Genomic DNA, 18089 nt, shown 5'->3' on the forward strand with positions numbered 1-18089 from the left:
CTTACAGTGAGAACAATTAACCAGCGGAACAACCTGCCTCCAGAAGCAGTGAATGTTCCAGCACTGGAAGTTTTTAAGAAGAGACTGGACAGCCATTTGTCCGAAATGGTATAGGGTTTCCTGCCTGAGCAGTGGGTTGGACTAGATGACCTCCAAGGTCCCTTCCAACTTTATTATTATTATTATTATTATTATTATTATTATTATTATTATTATTATTATTATTATTATTATTATATTATTATTAATTATTAAATGCAGAACAAGGGAATGTGATTTTGCGCGTTTCAGAAGATGTTTTACATTGTTTTTGGTCATCTCCTTGGGCCCTAATGGGTGAGGAAGCTGGAGCACTTGGGAAGCACCGTCCCATTAGCTGCTGTTTAAGTGCAGAAGTTGAGCTGCTGGAATCCACCTGGGAAGGAGCCCCCACCCGCCCCCCAGAACTTACCGATGCAGCAAAGTAGTATGCGTGGCTCTCGTGGGGATTCCACTGCACGGCCCCAATGTCCCACTTGCTCTGACGGGAGATCTTGCGGTGGCCATCGGCCGGTGCATCCAGGTTAACGATGTAGAGGAAGCGGCGCCTGGAAAAAGGCCCACAAGACCAGGAAGGAATCTTACTGCAGTAGATCCAAAGTAATCCACGACCGTGACCGGGAGGGCAACTCTTATCCTCAGGCACAGGCAGTCCTCATCGTATGATTGTAGTTGAGGCTGGGATCACGGTCCTAAGCCGTGCTGCCACGTTTCCCCGCTTTAAAATAAGACCCGCTTTAACGTGAAACAAGTTTCCCCACCTTTTGAGATTTCCCAGCTATTCAGCTTAGAACGGAGGTACAATCGTAAAGCAGGAGATATTTTCAGCAGCGGAGAGCATAGGTAGCTTGGGGACATACTGTTGGGTTCTTGGTGTTCTCTTGGTTGTTTCCCTGCAGATCTTTCGTTCCCAGCTAATGTCATCAGCGCACCAGGCAGTAGGGTTTGCTGGCTGTTTATATGCAGGAGCTTGTCCTGATTTGGGTGCAATTTCTTTCTTGATGGTTCATGACCCCGATCAAAAATCAAGAAGCACCCCTCAACGCAGACCAGCCGGGCAAGCTGTTACATATCAACAAGGAGTTTCATACAGGTGAAACAAGCTAGTTCAGAGAACACCAAAGTCCCAAAGGATTATATTTTGTAGGTAGCCCTCTTCTGAAATTCTTTTGAATTTAGTGGAGGAGATTCTTTCTACAGGAAGATATGTAGGCTGCTGTGTAGCTCTCTTAAAGGCAAAGGTAAAGATTCCCCCGCACACACGTGCTAGTCGTTTCCAACTCTAGGGGCCGGTGCTCATCTCCGTTTCAAAGCCAAAGAGCAAGCGCTTGTCCGAGGACGTCTCCGTGGTCATGTGGCCGGCATGACTAGACGCCAAAGGCGCATGGAGCGCTGTTACCTTCCCACCAGAGTGGTCCCTATTTTTCTACTTGCCTTTTTGCGTGCTTTCGAACTGCTAGGTTGGCAGAAGCTGGGACGAGTAACAGGCGCTCACTCTGTTACGCGGCACTCGGGATTCGACCCGCCAAACTGCCGACCTTCTGATCGACAAGCTCAGCGTCCTCACCCACTGAGCCACCGCGTCCCTTGTAGCCCTCTTAGGAATATCAAAATGTAGGTTAACTCTGTTTTTATAAGGACATTAAAATAGTACTGGGGAGTAGCCACATTAGACTGGGCTTCTGATGAATAGTGACACATTAACAGCTTATGGCATAATATATGTATTTGACCTTTAGGTGCCACAAAGACTTGTTTTTCTGGAAATGCTTTATTTGTAAAGCCCGGAATGGATAGTGTGTACATCAGGAAAGGAGATTAGAAGAGTCATTGAGTTTGATCCTGATTTACTCATAGTTAAAGTAAACCCACAAAAATCAGAAGGCCTCAAATTAATCAAGGTTACATTGGCTACTTCGCAATGTAAACCACAACCATGGTGGTGTGGAGCAACATTATTTCTCATATGGCCCCCTGGGGGCTCTAGGATGTTTCAAGGGGGGCACGGGTGAAAAACATGTTCTGGGGGGGGCTACCACATATGCTGAGAGGGCCACAGAAAAGCAGAAGATTATACTGCAAATAATATCTTTTATCTGTCCCAATGGCCCAATAAATTAGATTAAGAGTAACATTTTGTTTGTAATTGTGTATTGTAAAGGGCATTGCTAAAGTTTTTATGAATAAAAACATATGTTCTGTTCCAAAGCACAAACCTGGAGGTCACTGGCAACAGGACTTGGATGGAAATGGGTGATGCAGGAAAAAAAGGCCATGGAGAAGGGGGCCATGGAGAAAACTTGACAAAAGGTTGAGAAACAGGTAGGTCTACAGCAGGTGGGTTCAACCTGCAGCCCACAGGCCACAGCTTGGGCAGCCAACTCACCACCAGACAACTTTAACTTTATAATGTGATTAATATACATCAACTGCATTATACATTTTAGGAGGCACAAGACAATTCTTCTTCATTCAGGCCAGTTCAGGCAAGCCAAAAGGTTGGATACCCATGGTTTAAAGCAGGGGTCTCCAAACTTGGCAACTTTAAGACTTGTGGACCTCCACAAGTACTCAAGTCTTTAAAGTTGCCAAGTTTGAAGACTCCTGTTTAAAGCAAGGATTTGCTTATGCGACCATTAAATGCAACAAGCCCTGAAACTACCTAACTGCAGATTACCTGCATAAAGTAGTGTATCAGGCTAAACCCGGGGTAGGAGCCTTGGCCCTTTTATGACTTGTGGACTTCAATATCCAGAATTCCTGAACCAGCCATGCTGACTCAGGAATTCTGGGAATTGAAGTCCACAAGTCATAAGGTTCCCTACCCCTGGGGCTAAACTGATACCAAATGTGCCTACAATGAAACGGATTGAGCTATACAGCCTGAAACCAAATTCAGATTACTACCAAAATTTAAGGATACTTAGGTCCACCCGCTGGTACTGTTCCAGCAACAGCACCACAGAGATCAGCTACACATTTCTGTATAACACCACCAAACGTTAGATTATAGTTACAGAATGACTTGCATGGAAACTATAAGCCAGAATTTATCTGGCTTCTTAGGTAGTTCCTGCAAAAAGCAGATGACTATGCAAAGGTGTTTCTGAAATAACTTTTTCAAAGGACAAGTGATAGCTTCTTCTTCCGTTAAAAAAAAAAGTTCCATTCATAAAATCCAGCAAACGAGGCAGAAATATTCAGCCAATTTTGCTTTTACAAGGGGCTTTCTTCTCCTGTGAGAAGGAGGAGCGTTCAATTAGATAAGTCAGAACTAGAGATCAAGGACTCACCACCTCTTCTGAACTTGGCAAATCTAGGCCACAATTTAGCTGCTTCCGGATCTGAGTCTCTGAGACAGATTATCAGGCTATTTTTGATCATGACGATTTGCTCAATAATTATTTCATTTGAAGTTAACATAGGGGTATTTCCAAGGTGCATTTGAATTGTTTACAGCATTAAAAAATAGCATGATTACTGGATTAAAGTGTTGGAATGATATATATAAAACTCCAGCAAAAAGAATAATTAATGTTCAGGAACTGATTGAAAGTCAGCCATGGGGAAATTGGATGCATGTTCCTGCATGAAGTTCATTTGAATTCTCTGCTAAGAATCCATTCTAGAAACCTATACAATTCACATTTTGCATCTGTATATTTGAAAGAAATAATTTTGGATAACTTTGTTTTCTTCATTTTCATTTTCATTTTCTTCATTTTCATTTCACTTCATTTTCTCTGGCTTGGAACTGTCAATAGTTTATCTATACCACAGGTCTGCAACCCACGGCTCCGGAGCCGCATGCGGCTCTTTCAGCCGTCTCCTGCGGCTCCCAGTCCTCTGCCATGTGCAAAAAAAAAAAAAGTGGGACTAAAAAAGTTCAACCAATCAATTCAAATATGCAGGGTAGGTGCATATCTCGCCTTGGCTCCACTCTTCAGTCAAACCCTGTTCTGTGCATGCGTGCATGTATGCACATGCGCACATATTTTTTGCGGCTCCCAGTTTTTCCTTTTGTGAGGGAACCGGTTCCGAGTGGCTCTTTCACTGTTTCAGGTTGCTGACCCCTGATCTATACAACTATGAAAATTACAAAACCTACTCATTTAAAAAGAGTGTACTAATAAAGCTAAAATCTGCATATACAGGTAGTCCTCAATTTATGATCACAATTGAGCCCAAAATTTCTGTGGCTAAGTGAAACATTTGTTAAGTGAGTTTTGCCCCATTTTACAACTTTTTTTGCCACTGCAGTGGGTAAGTTAGTAACACGGTTGTTAAATGAATCTGGTTTCTCTATTGAATTTGCTCAGGAATTCTGGGAGTTGAAGTCCACCAGTCATAAAAGAGCCAAGGTGGCCTACCCCTGGCCTAGGCCTATGCCGCTTTATGACTCGTGGACTTCAACTCCCAGAATTCCTGAGCCAGCCATGCTGAGGGGAAAGGGAGAGGTTTCCAAGCTGAGCCATGCTGGCTCAGGAATTCTGGGAGTTGAAGTCCACGAGTCATAAAGCGGCCTAGGCCTAGGCTAGGGGTAGGCCACCTTGGCTCTTTTATGACTTGTGGACTTCAACTCCCAGAATTCCTGAGCCAGCATGGCTCAGCTTGGAAACCTCTCCCTTTCCCCTCAGCATGGCTGGCTCAGGAATTCTGGGAGTTGAAGTCCACGAGTCATAAAAGAGCCAAGGTTGCCTACCCCTTGTCTAAAGTCAATCCTTGCTCCAAACTCCCCAGACCCCGGGGAGGCGGGGGGGGGGGGAGGGCAACTTTTTTTCCAGTAGGGAACCACACTAATAATAATTTGAAAGGAGACCAAGGACTGTACTGGGTACATCTAACAATACACCGATGTAACCAGGGTATGATGTAAACTTATCAGTCTATCTTATTATGGGGTCTTTTTTGGGGGGGGTGTTTGTGGTGATCTTGAGTTAAGAAAAAAAAGGTCATTAAGCTTCTAGGGAGGCAAAAAGTTAAAAAGTGGCTTTGCTGCAAAATGCAAGTGGCAAAATTTGTGGGGTACAAAAAAGAAGGGCTGCCTATGGTTTATTGGCAACTCTCCTCTCACACTCTTGTTCGGAAAGGAGAGGAACTGAGGAATCTTCCGTGGGAAGATGGCGCAGGTTTCCTGTAAAGAAGGGCAGGTATTTGTTCATCCCAAGCAAAACAAACGTCCCATAAAATGAAATGATGGAGATGCCTTCAGAAGCCTTGTGGAAAGGATGTCACATAAATTCAAGGAAGGTTTGTCCTACTTGGCATAAAGGCTGAATCTTCAGGGGCAGAACATGACAGACAATGAGGGATATTTAGTACCATCGCTTCCTGCTAGAATTTGAAGGAAGAGAGCCAGTTAAGTCTACGGCAGTCAGAAATCAAGAGCACGACAGCAACTTCTGAGTCTCAGACCAAAGTTAAATTAACACGTTTTATTAAAAGGCATAAACCTTTCTGAGCTATTTTATTAAATGAGTTAGTCTGAAAAGCTGCTACCAGATTCCTTCTGATTTTTTCCTGCCAAGAGACCACGGATGGATCTATTAGGACAGAGTTGCCCAACCTTTTTGGGTTTGTGGACTGGCCCGGGGGGGGGGGGGAGAGAATGGTTCTGCACGAGTGGCGGGCAAGAGCGTGTGTGCAACTTCATTTGCACAAGCGGTGGGCACACGCACCTGCTTATGCAAATGGAGTGTGCGTGCTTGCCCGCTGCTCGCACAAATGGGCATGCTTGCCTGCCGCTTCCACAGCCAAATTCCGAATGGCACAAGCCCTGGAAGTGGACCGTGGACCGGGGTTGGGGACTCCTGTGTTAGGGTCATGGAGTCTGATTTTGGATCTCTTTTCAAGTTCTGCTTATGTTTCAATCTCCTTTTCCTCCACCTCACTAAGAAGAAAACGTGCTGGGAAATGTGAAGATTTCCTTCTTCCCTCTGTACCTGTCAGCACATACCAGCCCAGGTGTTACCAACAGGAACCACAATTCCTGGGGCTTGAATTTAATTGGGGCTTGAATTTAATTTAATTGTTTTATTTGTTTTTAATATTTTGTATTCATGGTTTTAACTGCCCTGTAAACCGCCCTGAGTCCTACGGGAATAGGGCGGTATACAATTCCAATAAAATAAATAAAATAAATAAATAAATTCCACCTTGAAGGTTTTAGCACTCACCCAGAAAGTACTGCATGCTGCCCAAGACAATCTACTGACATTGCTGTTGCCTGTGAAAATAAGAAATAAATTCCCTCAGCTTATAAATAATACATTAAAAGTAGCAAAAATGCCCCAGAGTAGCACTGAATTGACTATACGGATGTGTAGTGTTATTGACAACGATATGAAAAAGGATTGACACTGCCTTCCTTCAGACTGTAAACAATACATCTGATCATCACACTATTAAATTAGCCATATTTGAGGGGAGGATATGAGGCTAAACCATTAAGGTCAATTCAACAACAACAACAACAACACACTTGCAAAAAAAGATGATTGTGGCCCTAATCTTTTCCTCATCTGCTTGGGAAAAGGTCTCACTGATATCTACAGAAGTTGCCTTTCTCTAAATATAAATAGAATTCTACAGCAAGCTGTTTTGGAACACAACATAATGAACAGAAACGCATGGCTGCCAATACATAAATCATCTGCTTCTGAGTCATGCAGAATTAAAATTGCTTCCTCGAAGTGTTCTAAAGCAAGCCCTCCAAATAGCGACCAGAAACCATTCTGAATACAAATAACCCTTTTTTGAGACTGCCAGTTCTTCACAACTAGAAGTTGAAGCTCTTCAAATAAGCCAATTTCAACTACAAAGTAATTTTCACGTTCAAGGAGTCTTGAAATGTATGCACACCTCACTTCAAATTTTAATTCTTTAGGGACAGTAGTCTCTCCTCATTTAATAATCTTTTGATTCTATCTCCAGTTCTGTTTAAGCCAGGGGGTCTTCAAACTTGGCCCTTTGATGACTTGTGGACTTCAATTCCCAGAATTCCTCAGCCAGGCACACTGGCTGAGGAATTCTGGGAGTTGAAGTCCACGAGTCATAAAAGAGCCAAAGTTGCCTACCCCTGTCCTAGACCTAGACTTACAAGTTTGTTTAGTGACAGTTCAAAGTTAACAACGGCACTGAAAAGTGACTTAGGACCATTTTTCACACTTATGACTGTTGCAGCATCCCCAGGGTCATGTGATCAAAATTCAGATGCTTGGCAACTGACTCATACTTACGACGGTTGCACTGTCCGGGGGTCATGTACTCAATCACCTTTTGCAGCCATCCGTCAAGCAAGGTCAACGGGGGAGGCCAGATCCACTTAACACCCGGGTTACTAACTTAACAACTGTAGTGATTCACTTAACAACTGTGGCAAGAAAGGTGGTAAAATGAGGCCAAATTCACTTAACAAATGATTCACTTAGTAACAGAAATTGTTTCGCTCAATTGTGGCCCTAAGTTGAAGACTGCCTGCAAAATGCTTTGCCTGTCAATATAAGTGCATGTGATAAAGGACTGTGATGCTGATTCTTCACAATTCATACTGCAGCAGACGCTACCTGCACATTCCCAAGCAAAACTACTGCTTTCAGCTAAATCAGCCTCTTCCTATCACACACCCCAGTCTGCCAAGCAGAATATTACTGCCTTGAGAAATCAAAAGCCAGTGCTAAACATGTTAGACTCTAGGGGGGGCCCACCTATAATGTCCCTTAAATCAGGGGTAGGCAACCTTGGCTCTTTTATGACTGGTGGACTTCAACTCCCAGAATTCCTGAGCCAGCCATGCTGAGGGGAAAGGGAGAGGTTTCCAAGCTGAGCCAGGCTGGCTCAGGAATTCTGGGAGTTGAAGTCCACCAGTCATAAAAGAGCCAAGGATGTCTACCCCCTGCCCTAAATGAATTTAAATGGGTGACTGAGAGCTGGTTCCTGTTACGGTACTTCAAGAGGACTACAAGGTAAAATAGGGTTTCAGGAGCTCCAGGAACATGTTCACCCACAAGAGCCACTTTCACACAATTCTCTGCTTCAAGAAGCCAATCAGCCTCTGCAGGCCTGAGCTTTTGGGAAACAGGCTGAGTTGCCTAGCTCAGATTTTGTTCATGTAACCATGGGGATGCTCTTCAACGGTCACAAGTGTGAGAACAGGTCATAAGGCACCTTTTTCAGGGATGTTGTCCCAAGATTGTAAGTCAAGGCCTACCCCTACAAAAATAGTCGTGCCAGTACCTGCATAAAACCAGGTGCCAGAAGGATAGCCATGGTTCTAGGCAGCCCCCCCCCGCTCTTTAGTTCCACAGAACCTTGAAGCACAATCTCGCCCCCCCACAATCAACAACCACTGAAGAGGGAGGCAAAGTCCTTCAACAGTGTTCCCACTCTTAAACCCCTCAGGCGGCGTAAAAGGATTTTATGCTCAACAACAAAACAGTTGATTGCTAAGCATTAGATCAGAGCTGGTATTTCTCTCAGGGGCATGAGACTGATGACATAGTAGCTAGATTTACATACGGTTAAGTTATGGTTATTAAACACACCCATTTTTGTGATATGCATAAACCATAAATGAGCAGGCAGGCTGCATTTAAAACTAAACAGGCTTAGTCTAATTTGCATACACATTACAACTACTAAGTCTTGTAACTCTCCTGAGTATCGTGCATCAATGTTGTCAGCAAGAAAACAGGAAAATAAAGGATTTATCAAACTGAATACATCCAGCTATAACAATGTACAGATTCCATCTGCCCAGAATAAGGGTAGTGTTATCCTACCTTCCTTATGGATTTCTGGTTGGTACGAGCAAAGTTCCAGCACTGATGATTATTTTTTCTTTTTAGAACATTTACTTTTCAACTTGCCATCATGATCTTTTGAAGGAAACAGAGGCAGGAGCGATGGCAATTACCATTTCATGCCACTAGCACCCAGCATTCAAAGACCCTTAAAGAGATAGTTTATATCTCATGTCTTAGTATATTTCTCAAAGGAACAATAAAAGGTCAAGGTAAAGGTTCCCCCGCACATGCATGCTAGTCGTTTCCAACTCTAGGGGCTCATCTCCGTTAGAAACCTAATTCACATACCATGCTAAACCACATTTTTATCTGTTCCCTGTGAAAGCTTGTAAATAATAGAACATACAGCTTAGCACAGCTGTGAGTTCAGCCCATGCATGTGTACATATCACACTTAATGACGATTTGTTCCCTAAGTCAGAATTGGCTAGGTTTATTCATTACACTCTTCTGCCAACCTAGCAGTTCGAAAGCACGTAAAAATGCAAGTAGAAAAATAGGGACCGCTCCGGTGGGAAGGTAACAGCGTTCCGTGCGCCTTTGGTGTCTAGTCATGCCGGCCACATGACCACGGAGATGTCCTCGGACAAGCGCTGGCTCTTCGGCTTTGAAACGGAGATGAGCACCGACCCCTAGAGTCGGAAACGACTAGCACGCATGTGCGGGGGAACCTTTACCTTTACCTTTTTTTATTCATTACACTAAAACCACACATCCGATTTTATTAGCTAGAAAAGGTGGTTCACATGAAACGTAAAGAGCCAAGGTGCAACGTGCAAATCCAGCCAATAAATATCTTCCCTGATATCTGACTTATAGGCGTGTGTTTATGAAGATATTATACATCTAGATATCTGTATGCATTAGTATGGATTATTTTAACTATTAATCTTAATCAGCAGTGACAAACGCTAGCTATTAAAGATTTATGAATACCTCAAATCACAAATCTGTTTTGTAGACAAGGCCCTAGTTTGTAAGAAACTTTAATTTGAGCATAATTGGATAGGAACAATCTACAATATGGGAGAAGGAATATAAAGATCAAAATATCTTTAAAACTTTTGTTATGTACATGTTGGAATCAATCAACTAGCAATCCACTCCAATCAACCCTACAAAATGACTGCTGCAGCAATCCTGCCAAAATTCAAAAATGTCCAAGGACTCTACAATTTTTAACAGAACAGCCTAACATAAGGCAGCTTTATAACATGGGCCAGTTCATAAACTTTTGGCTGTAGTTAAAGAATTAAGGAGAGGCTACAACTTAAAAAAGAGGGGAGAAAGCACAGCTCAGCAGAAATGTGCCCCAACTTAACTCCCCCAGGTTGTTGCAGAAGCCCCTGGAGCATTGTTCTTAAAGTATATGACCCAATTACAGTCCTTGACTTATGACCACAGTTCAGCCTAAAATTGCTGTTGTGAAGCACGACAGTTGAGTTTTGCCCCATTTTATGACCTTTCTTACCATAGTTCTTAAGTGAATCACTGCAGCTGTTAAGTTAGTAAAACAGTTAAGTGAACTGGCTTCCTCAATGACTTTGCTTTTCAAAAGGCCGCAAAAGGTTCATAAAACACTTTTTCAGTGCTGTTATAATGTGGAACAGTCACAAAATGGTTGTAAGTTGAGGACTACCTGTATCTCTTTTCTTCAATAATGGTGTTACCCTCCCCCTAAGATTTGTTTTACACATGTTTTACACATGTAACCCTAGTTTTACACCTGGAATAGTGCAGCCAATTTTGGTCACCATATCACAAAAAAGATGTTGAGAGTTTGGAAAAAATTCAGAGAAAAGCAACTAAGATGATCAAAGGCCTGGAGACTAAAACATATGAAGAACGGCTACGGGACTTGGGTATGGCTAGTTTAAAGAAAAGAAGAAATAGGGGAGACATGATAGCAGTGTTCCAGTATCTGAGGGCCTGCCACAAAGCACCAGAGGGAAGGACGAGAAACAATGGTTGGAAACTGATCAAAGAAAGAAGCAACCTGGAATTAAGGAGAAACATCCTGACAGTGAGGACAATCAACCAATGGAACAGCTTGCCTCCAGAAATTGCGGGCACTCCATCACTGGAGATTTTTAAGAGGAGACTGGACATTAACCTGAGTCGGTGTAGGTTCTCCTGCTTGAGCAGAGGGCTGGACTAGAAGACCTCCAAGCTCCCTTCCAGCTCTATTCTATTCTATTCTATTCTATTCTATTCTATTCTATTCTATTCTTCTATTCTATTCTATTCTATTCTATTCTATTCTATTCTGTGTCAGAACAGCAGCTACCTCCAACCAGATCTTCTATACCCAAAGCAGCACTTATAAATGTTATTTATCAATTTTTTTAAACCACGCATCTTCCTCACACAGGCTCCATTACCCACAGGATATTCCCTAGAACAAATACCCCAGATCTTCTCTGCCAGGTTTTTAAGTAACCTTTATACTGCTTGCTTCCCAAGCTCCTTGGGAAGGGGGAGGGCTCCTTATAATAAAGTTAAGAATATAAGTAATTTTAATAATAATGCCAGGAGGAGATGTGGTGAAAAAAAAAGCCAGGAAGCAGTGCCCAGGCCCGTTTTCTTTGTTTTTAATTGTTTTAATTCATATTTTGTATGCCACCCAGTGTCTAACAGAGAGGTCACCTGCATTTTATCTAATTTGTTGTTAATGTTGTTTTAATTAGCATATTTTGTAAGCCTCTCAGACTACGCTGGAATGGAAAGCAATCATCATCATCATCATCATCATCATCATCAAAGATTTAATCTTCAATTCGATTCACAGCCTGGGCTTGGCAAAAACATTCAAGTCCTAACCAAGGCCCTAAGAGCTATTAAGCCTTAACAGTTAAGGCAGTGTTTCCCAACCTTAGGAATTTGAAGATGCGTGGACTGGGGAATGCTGGCTGGGGAATTCTGGGAGTTGAAGTCCACGCATCTTCAAGTTCCTAAGGTTGGGAAACGCTGAGTTAAGGTAACGTCTCAGTATATAAGCAGTTCCAAGTAAAGTGGGTTTTTTTTTTGCGAAGTTGCTGCTGCTGTTGTTATTATTGCCTTAGTCAAGAAAAAAAGACAGTCACAACAGTTGCTCCTCCCCTCCCACTGCGGGGGATGATGGGAGCTGTAGTCCAGCGCGCCCGAAGGGTGCTGGAGCGACCGCCGGGCAAGTGGGCGCCGGGCAGCGGCCCTTCGTGCGACGATGCGAAGGCGCCCTTCCCATCCCCTCCGCAGTCCCCGCATCTCCCAAGGGGCAGGCGCGGCAGGGATGCCTCCCACCCCGAGCGCCGAGGGACGAGAGGGAACGCTGCAGGCAGGCCGCCCGGGGAAGGGCCACCGCGCGGCCCCGAAAACAGCCCCGGCTACCTGCGAATCCCGGAATTCCACCACCACATTCTCGCTGCTCCAGCGCGCCGCCATCTTGGCTGCCCTGGAGGCGGCGGAGCGACGGCGGCCAGGAAGTCGTCGCGCACGGAGCGCAGGGCCTGCCGGGAGACGTAGTCTCTCAACGCTTAAAGGAGCCGGAGCCAAGAATCCGACCTTGTTTGCTCCATCAGGGTTGGACTTCAACTCCCAGAATCTCCCCTCGCCTGGCTAGGAAGCGTGGGAGTGGTGGTCCGACGTCGGTTTGTTTTGATTCATGCTTAAGGCAGCCTGTCTCCAAGCTGGCCTCTCTTTCTTCGCATGCTTTTGAGATTGGGTTTGCACGACAAGGCACACACGCACAAAAAATTCCCCTCTTGTAAACTGAAACCATGCTCGTCGTGCTTATGAGCGCAGTCACTGTATTCCTGCCTGAGTTATGCACGTTTGGTTTTTTTTTATTCCCATTTATATCCTGCCCTTCTCCGAAGACTCAGGGCAGCTTACAATCAATGTGCTTAGCAATAGCCTTCATTCTATGTATATGCCTGCTTATTAGGGCTTTCGCCCCCCCCCCCCCCACAGCGGCATTTTTACAAAGTCAGCTTATTGCCCCCAACAATCTGGGTCCGTTTCTGTGAAGAAACTCAGTCTGAAGGAGGAGGAGGTTAGAGGGCTAAGAAGTGGCAGTTAACCTATATCACTATTTAGCATATGCATATTTACTAATGTTTATTTACATTACAGAGACTGGAAATCCATTTGAAATGGTATAGGCCAGGGGCAGGCAACCTCGGCTCTTTTATGATTCATGGACTTCAACTCCCAGAATTCCTGAGTCAGCATAGCTGATTCAGGAATTCTGGGAGTTGAAGTCCATGAGTCATAAAAGAGCCGAGGTTGCCTACCCCTGGTATAGGCGCAGGGGTAAGCAACCTTGGCTCTTTTATGACTCGTTGACTTCAACTCCCAGAATTCCTGAGCCAGCTGGCTTAGGAATTCTGGGAGTTGAAGTCCACGAGTCATAAAAGAGCCAAGGTTGCCTACCCCTGGTATAGGGTCTCCTGCTCGAGCAGGGGGTCGGACTAGAAGATCTCTGAGGTCCCTTCCAACTTTATTATTCTGTGTTCTATATTTTCACCTGTTCCCCACCTCAAAATACCAGGAACCATGCCATCAATTTTCAGCCGCCATAGCCAGAGTGTTTTAAGACCAAGGATTCCAGGGCTGTACTTTATCCCACTTGTATACAGGTAGTCCTTGACTTACGACCACAATTGAGCCCAATATTTCAGTTGCTAAGTGAAACATTTGTTATGTGAATTTTGCTCCATCTTAATAACCTTTCTTGCCACAGTTGTTAAGTGAATCACTGCAGTTGTTAAGTTAGTAAAACAGTTGTTAAGTGAATCTGGCTTCCCCACCGACTTTGCTTGTCAGGTTGCAAAAAGTGATCACATGACCCCGGGATGTGATAAATGAGTCAACTGCCAAGAATCTGAATTTTGATCACATGACCATGGGGATGCTGCAATGGTCATGTGGAAAAATTGTGTTACTTTTTTCAGTGCTGTTGTAATTTTGAACCGTCACTAAATGAACTGTTGGAACTCGAGGATTACCTGCAAAGCAGACACTGTCCCACGGACCTACAACTCCTCACCTCCCTTGCCGTGGCTCAGCCCTTCCCACGCAGAGGCCAGGCTGAAAACCTGTCTAGAGACATTTTGGACTCAGCAAGCGCTCAGGCCCCCAAAGCCAGTTCATTTGAGCCTTGCTCTGATTTCCATTTATATATGCTGAGCCACAGATGGGGACTGTAGCCAAGAAATTAAAAGACGCTTGCTCCTCGGGAGGAAAGCCATGGCAAATCTAGACAGCACACTAAAAAGCAGAAACATCACCCTGTCAACAAAAGTGCGTATAGTCAAGGCTATGGTCTTCCCAGTTGCAATGTATGGCAGTGAAAGTTGGACCATAAAAAAGGCTGAGCGCCAAAGAATTGAGGCCTTTGAACTCTGGTGCTGGACAAGACTCCTGCGAGTCCCTTGGACTGCAAGGCGATCAAACCGGTCAGTCCTAGAGGAGATCCACCCTGACTGCTCTTTAGAAGGCCAGATCCTGAAGCTAAAACTCAAATACTTTGGCCACCTCATGAGAAGGAAGGACTCACTGGAGAAGAGCCTAATGCTGGGAAAGGTGGAGGGCAAGAGAAGAAGGGGACGATAGAGAATGAGGTGGCTGGATGGAGTCACTGAAGCAGTAGGCGTGAGCTTAAATGGACTCCAGAAGATGGTAGAGGACAGGAAGGCCTGGAGGAACGTTGTCCATAGGGTTGCGATGGGTCGGACACGACCGCAACTAACAACAACAACAACAACGCTTTAACATTGATGCCTTCTCTCTGATGGCTCCTGCCCTGTGGAACAGCCTTTCCCCTCCATCCAAGGGCTCACTCCCTGGAAGAGCTGTGAAGATGTTGACGTTCTCTCAGGCACTGGCCCAGGCTGTTGAACCCAGTACAGGTGTAAGTGTGCTATATGAGTCTGTTATGGTGCCTTGGCTATTTCACTATAATTATTTTAATCTTTTACATTTTGTGATATATACTATGAGTGTTTTTTCTTTATCAGTTGCTGCATATCAGATGGGCAGCAATTCTGTATAGACTCCAAATCAGTCAGCCAAGCCATCCAAAGTAGACAGGGGAGTCAAGAGAGTCACCTGAATCTCCTTTGACTTAACAGAAGTGGATCTGAATTAAGTTGTACCAATTAAGTAAAGCTGTTTCCATCTCTGGGAGGAACTTATCCAAGCCACTCCTGTGTTTTTGCATGATTCTTCTGGACATATCTCCCAACGATGATGCATATCTCTGACTCATGCAAATACACAATAGGCTGGGATCTGTCAACCCTCTATTCAAGTTTAGGAGAATAGGGATTTTAGTCAATGTTTACCTATGTGAGATATGAATCTTTCCATTCCTGATTACAGCACAATATAACATTGGCTGAACATTGACAAAAGCCAGTTCAATGACATCACACAAGTTAATTGCTCAAAAGGGTGTAAATGACATGTCACCAGGAGCTTCATTTCAAATGCCCCTGGATCCATTCCTAGATAAAATCAGGTTCTTACAAGCTGGGACAAAACACCCCTTACTGCCTGCCTACCAGCAAGTGTCCCATTCCAAGGAATTCCTGGAGTTTGTACCATCATGTTTCATAAGTTCTTATATCTGGAACTGTCTGAAAGAGCACCAGTAAAATGGACAGAAGCATATTCTCTTCTTTGCTGACAATGCTCAGCAGAACTTTAGCAGAACTCCTTACCTGGAGCTGGTGTGAAGGCTTGTGTGGCCCAGTGTAAAATAATTGGTTGAAAACTGGTTCTGTTCTCTTTTTTTGGCCATTGTTGTCTTTCTTTTACAGTCCCAGAACTCCCCAGGTTGTATTGCCAAAGTCTGACTTGGCAGCAAACCCTCAAAATGTGCAAGTATGATTTATCTTGATAGTGGGTTTTTTTTAAGATACAATGGAATTACTTTGGGTGAATTAACTGAAGTATGAGACCTTTTCTCCTTATACTTTGTCCGACCCATCGCGACCCCATGGACAACATTCCTCCAGGCCTTCCTGTCCTCTACCATCTTCTGGAGTCCCTTTAAGCTCACGCCTCCTGCTTCAGTGACTCCATCCAGCCACCTCCTTCTCTGTCGTCCCCTTCTTCTATTGCCCTCCACCTTTCCCGGCTCTTCTCCAGTGAGTCCTTCCTTCTCATTAGGTGGCCAAAGTATTTGATCAGGATCTGGCCTTCTAAAGAGCAGTCAGGGTTGATCTCCTCTAGAACTGGCTCCTTATCCTAGCCTAGTGAAAAACCTAGAAAAGAATATAACCTACCACAGAAATAAAAACCTGACCAGAAGATGCAAAACACAAAATAGAATGCAAACTTTCTGGAGACAAGTCAGGATTCATTATGCACAAATATTTCCTCTTCAAACACTCACACACAAAAGAAGACAACCCCTTAAGTGTTATTCATCAACAGGCAACGTATCTCAATTTTAGTGTATAAAAGAATAGTGTTAGTTTATCGTATTTGCGTGCATGTTGAGCACTAGCAAGAAAATAAACATGTAGCAGACACATTCTATCAAGTGACTTAAGATTTGTAGGCTCTTCTGTTTTTTCCTGCCATGAGTGTTGTGCACCCATTATGTCTGCTTCTTTATACCAGACTTCCCCAACCTTTGTGGCTTTGCAGACTGGCGGGGAGGGAGGGTATGGTTCTGTGAGCAGCATGCGCGTGCATGCAGCTCCATTTGCATGAGTGGCAGGCACGCATGCCTGTTGCTTGCACAACTGGAGATGTGCACATGCACACATCTGCCATTTCTGTGGCCTGGTTCCGAACAGCTCAAGGTGCGGTAATGGGCCGCAGCGTGGGGGCTGGGGAACCCTGCTTTAGCCTATCTCACATTCCCCCTTCCCCCATAAGTTAGGGGTATTTTTTTATTTTAATTCCATTTATATTCCGCCCTTCTCCGAAGACTCAGGGCGGCTTACAAGCTTAGCAGTAGCCTTCATTCTATGTATATGCCTGCTTAATAGGGCTTTCACACACACACCCCAAGCGGCATTATTACAAAGTCAGCTTAATTGCCCCCAACAATCTGGGTCCTCATTTTACCTACCTCGGAAGGATGGAAAGCTGAGTCAACCCTGAGCCTGGTGGGACTCGAACCTGCACTAATTGCAGGCAGCTGGTGTAAAAAGTGACCACGACCCCAGGACACTGTCATGAATCAGTTGCCAAGTCTGAATTTTGATGTGACCATGGAGATGCTGTAAGTCCCATGATAAGGTTGAACAACAGTCCTAAGTCCCTTTTTTTCCCAGTGCCTTTGTAACTTTGAACAGTCACTAAATGAACCGTTGTAAGTCGAGGACTACCTGTATTGCAGATTGGAAGCCGTAACTGGCTAAGTCATAAACCACGATTAGCCCACTGGGCTTGCATGCCTCCCAGTCCCAAACAAGCCCTTGTTTCCACTACAGAAGCCAGGACGCGCAGTCCCTCCCGTGCGCAGGCAAACTGGGCCGCGGCCCTTGCAGGGGATTTGGGGCTCTGCTGTCGGCACCCGAGGGGGCCTAAGGCAGTGGCAGAAAGTTCCAAAAGAGCCTTGGTGGAGCAGTGGGCTAATGCCTCCTTAAGTAACACCAGCTGCCTGCAATTAGTGCAGGTTCGAGTCCCACCAGGCTCAAGGTTGACTCAGCCTTCCATTCTTCCCAGGTAGGTAAAATGAGGACCCAGATTGTTGGGGGCAATTAAGCTGACTTTGTAATAATGCCGCTTGGGGTGTGTGTGTGAAAGCCCTAATAATAATTATATACAAATAATAAATAAATAAATAAACAAACAAACAAACAAACAAACAAGCAAGCAAGCAAGCAAGCAAGCAAGCAGGCATATACATAGAACGAAGGCTACTGCTAAGCTTGTAAGCCGCCCTGAGTCCTCGGAGAAGGGCGGGATATAAATGGAATTAAAATTAAAAAAAAGGCCTGGGCTGCTCCGGACCTTAACGGAGAAGCCCCGAGACCGTCGGCTAAGGCCCGACTCCGCCTCCGTTCCACGGCCGCCCCCTCCTCCCGTTGGCCGGGGAGCGCGGCGAGCGAGCCGGGCAGCGGCCGGGCGGGCTTCTCCGGCCAGCGCGGCGTGCGGGCAGAGGCGCCTCGCTCCCGGCCGGGGCAGGAGACAGCCAGGCCCGCCCGCCCGCTCGCCCGCCCCGCCCCGCCGAGCCCCGCCGCCCGCTCAGCCTCGCTCTATCCCGCGGCGGGGAGGAGACGGGGAAGCCGCGGCGCAGGCGCTCTG

The 18089-nt window shown here is 45.0% G+C and overlaps 1 protein-coding gene across 3 annotated transcripts in view; it reads right to left on the bottom strand.

The window, feature by feature from the left end:
* The window catches only part of WDR59 (WD repeat domain 59), a 74871-nt gene extending 62591 nt beyond the window's left edge, over positions 1-12280 (bottom strand). For all 3 annotated transcript variants that reach the window (XR_014493421.1, XR_014493422.1, XM_083370666.1), the window contains exons 1-3: positions 12210-12280; positions 6216-6265; positions 452-587 (exon numbers count right to left, since the gene is read on the bottom strand). Coding sequence is in view for 1 of the 3 variants with exons in the window: in XM_083370666.1 (XP_083226792.1) it covers positions 452-587; positions 6216-6265; positions 12210-12263 (240 nt within the window). In the remaining 2 variants the exon portion in view is untranslated. The remainder of the gene's footprint in view (positions 1-451; positions 588-6215; positions 6266-12209) is intronic.
* Between the last annotated feature and the right edge of the window lie 5809 nt (positions 12281-18089).

Source organism: Vipera ursinii (genome assembly GCF_947247035.1).
Source record: "Vipera ursinii genome assembly, chromosome: 10".
NCBI lineage: Eukaryota > Metazoa > Chordata > Lepidosauria > Squamata > Viperidae > Vipera > Vipera ursinii.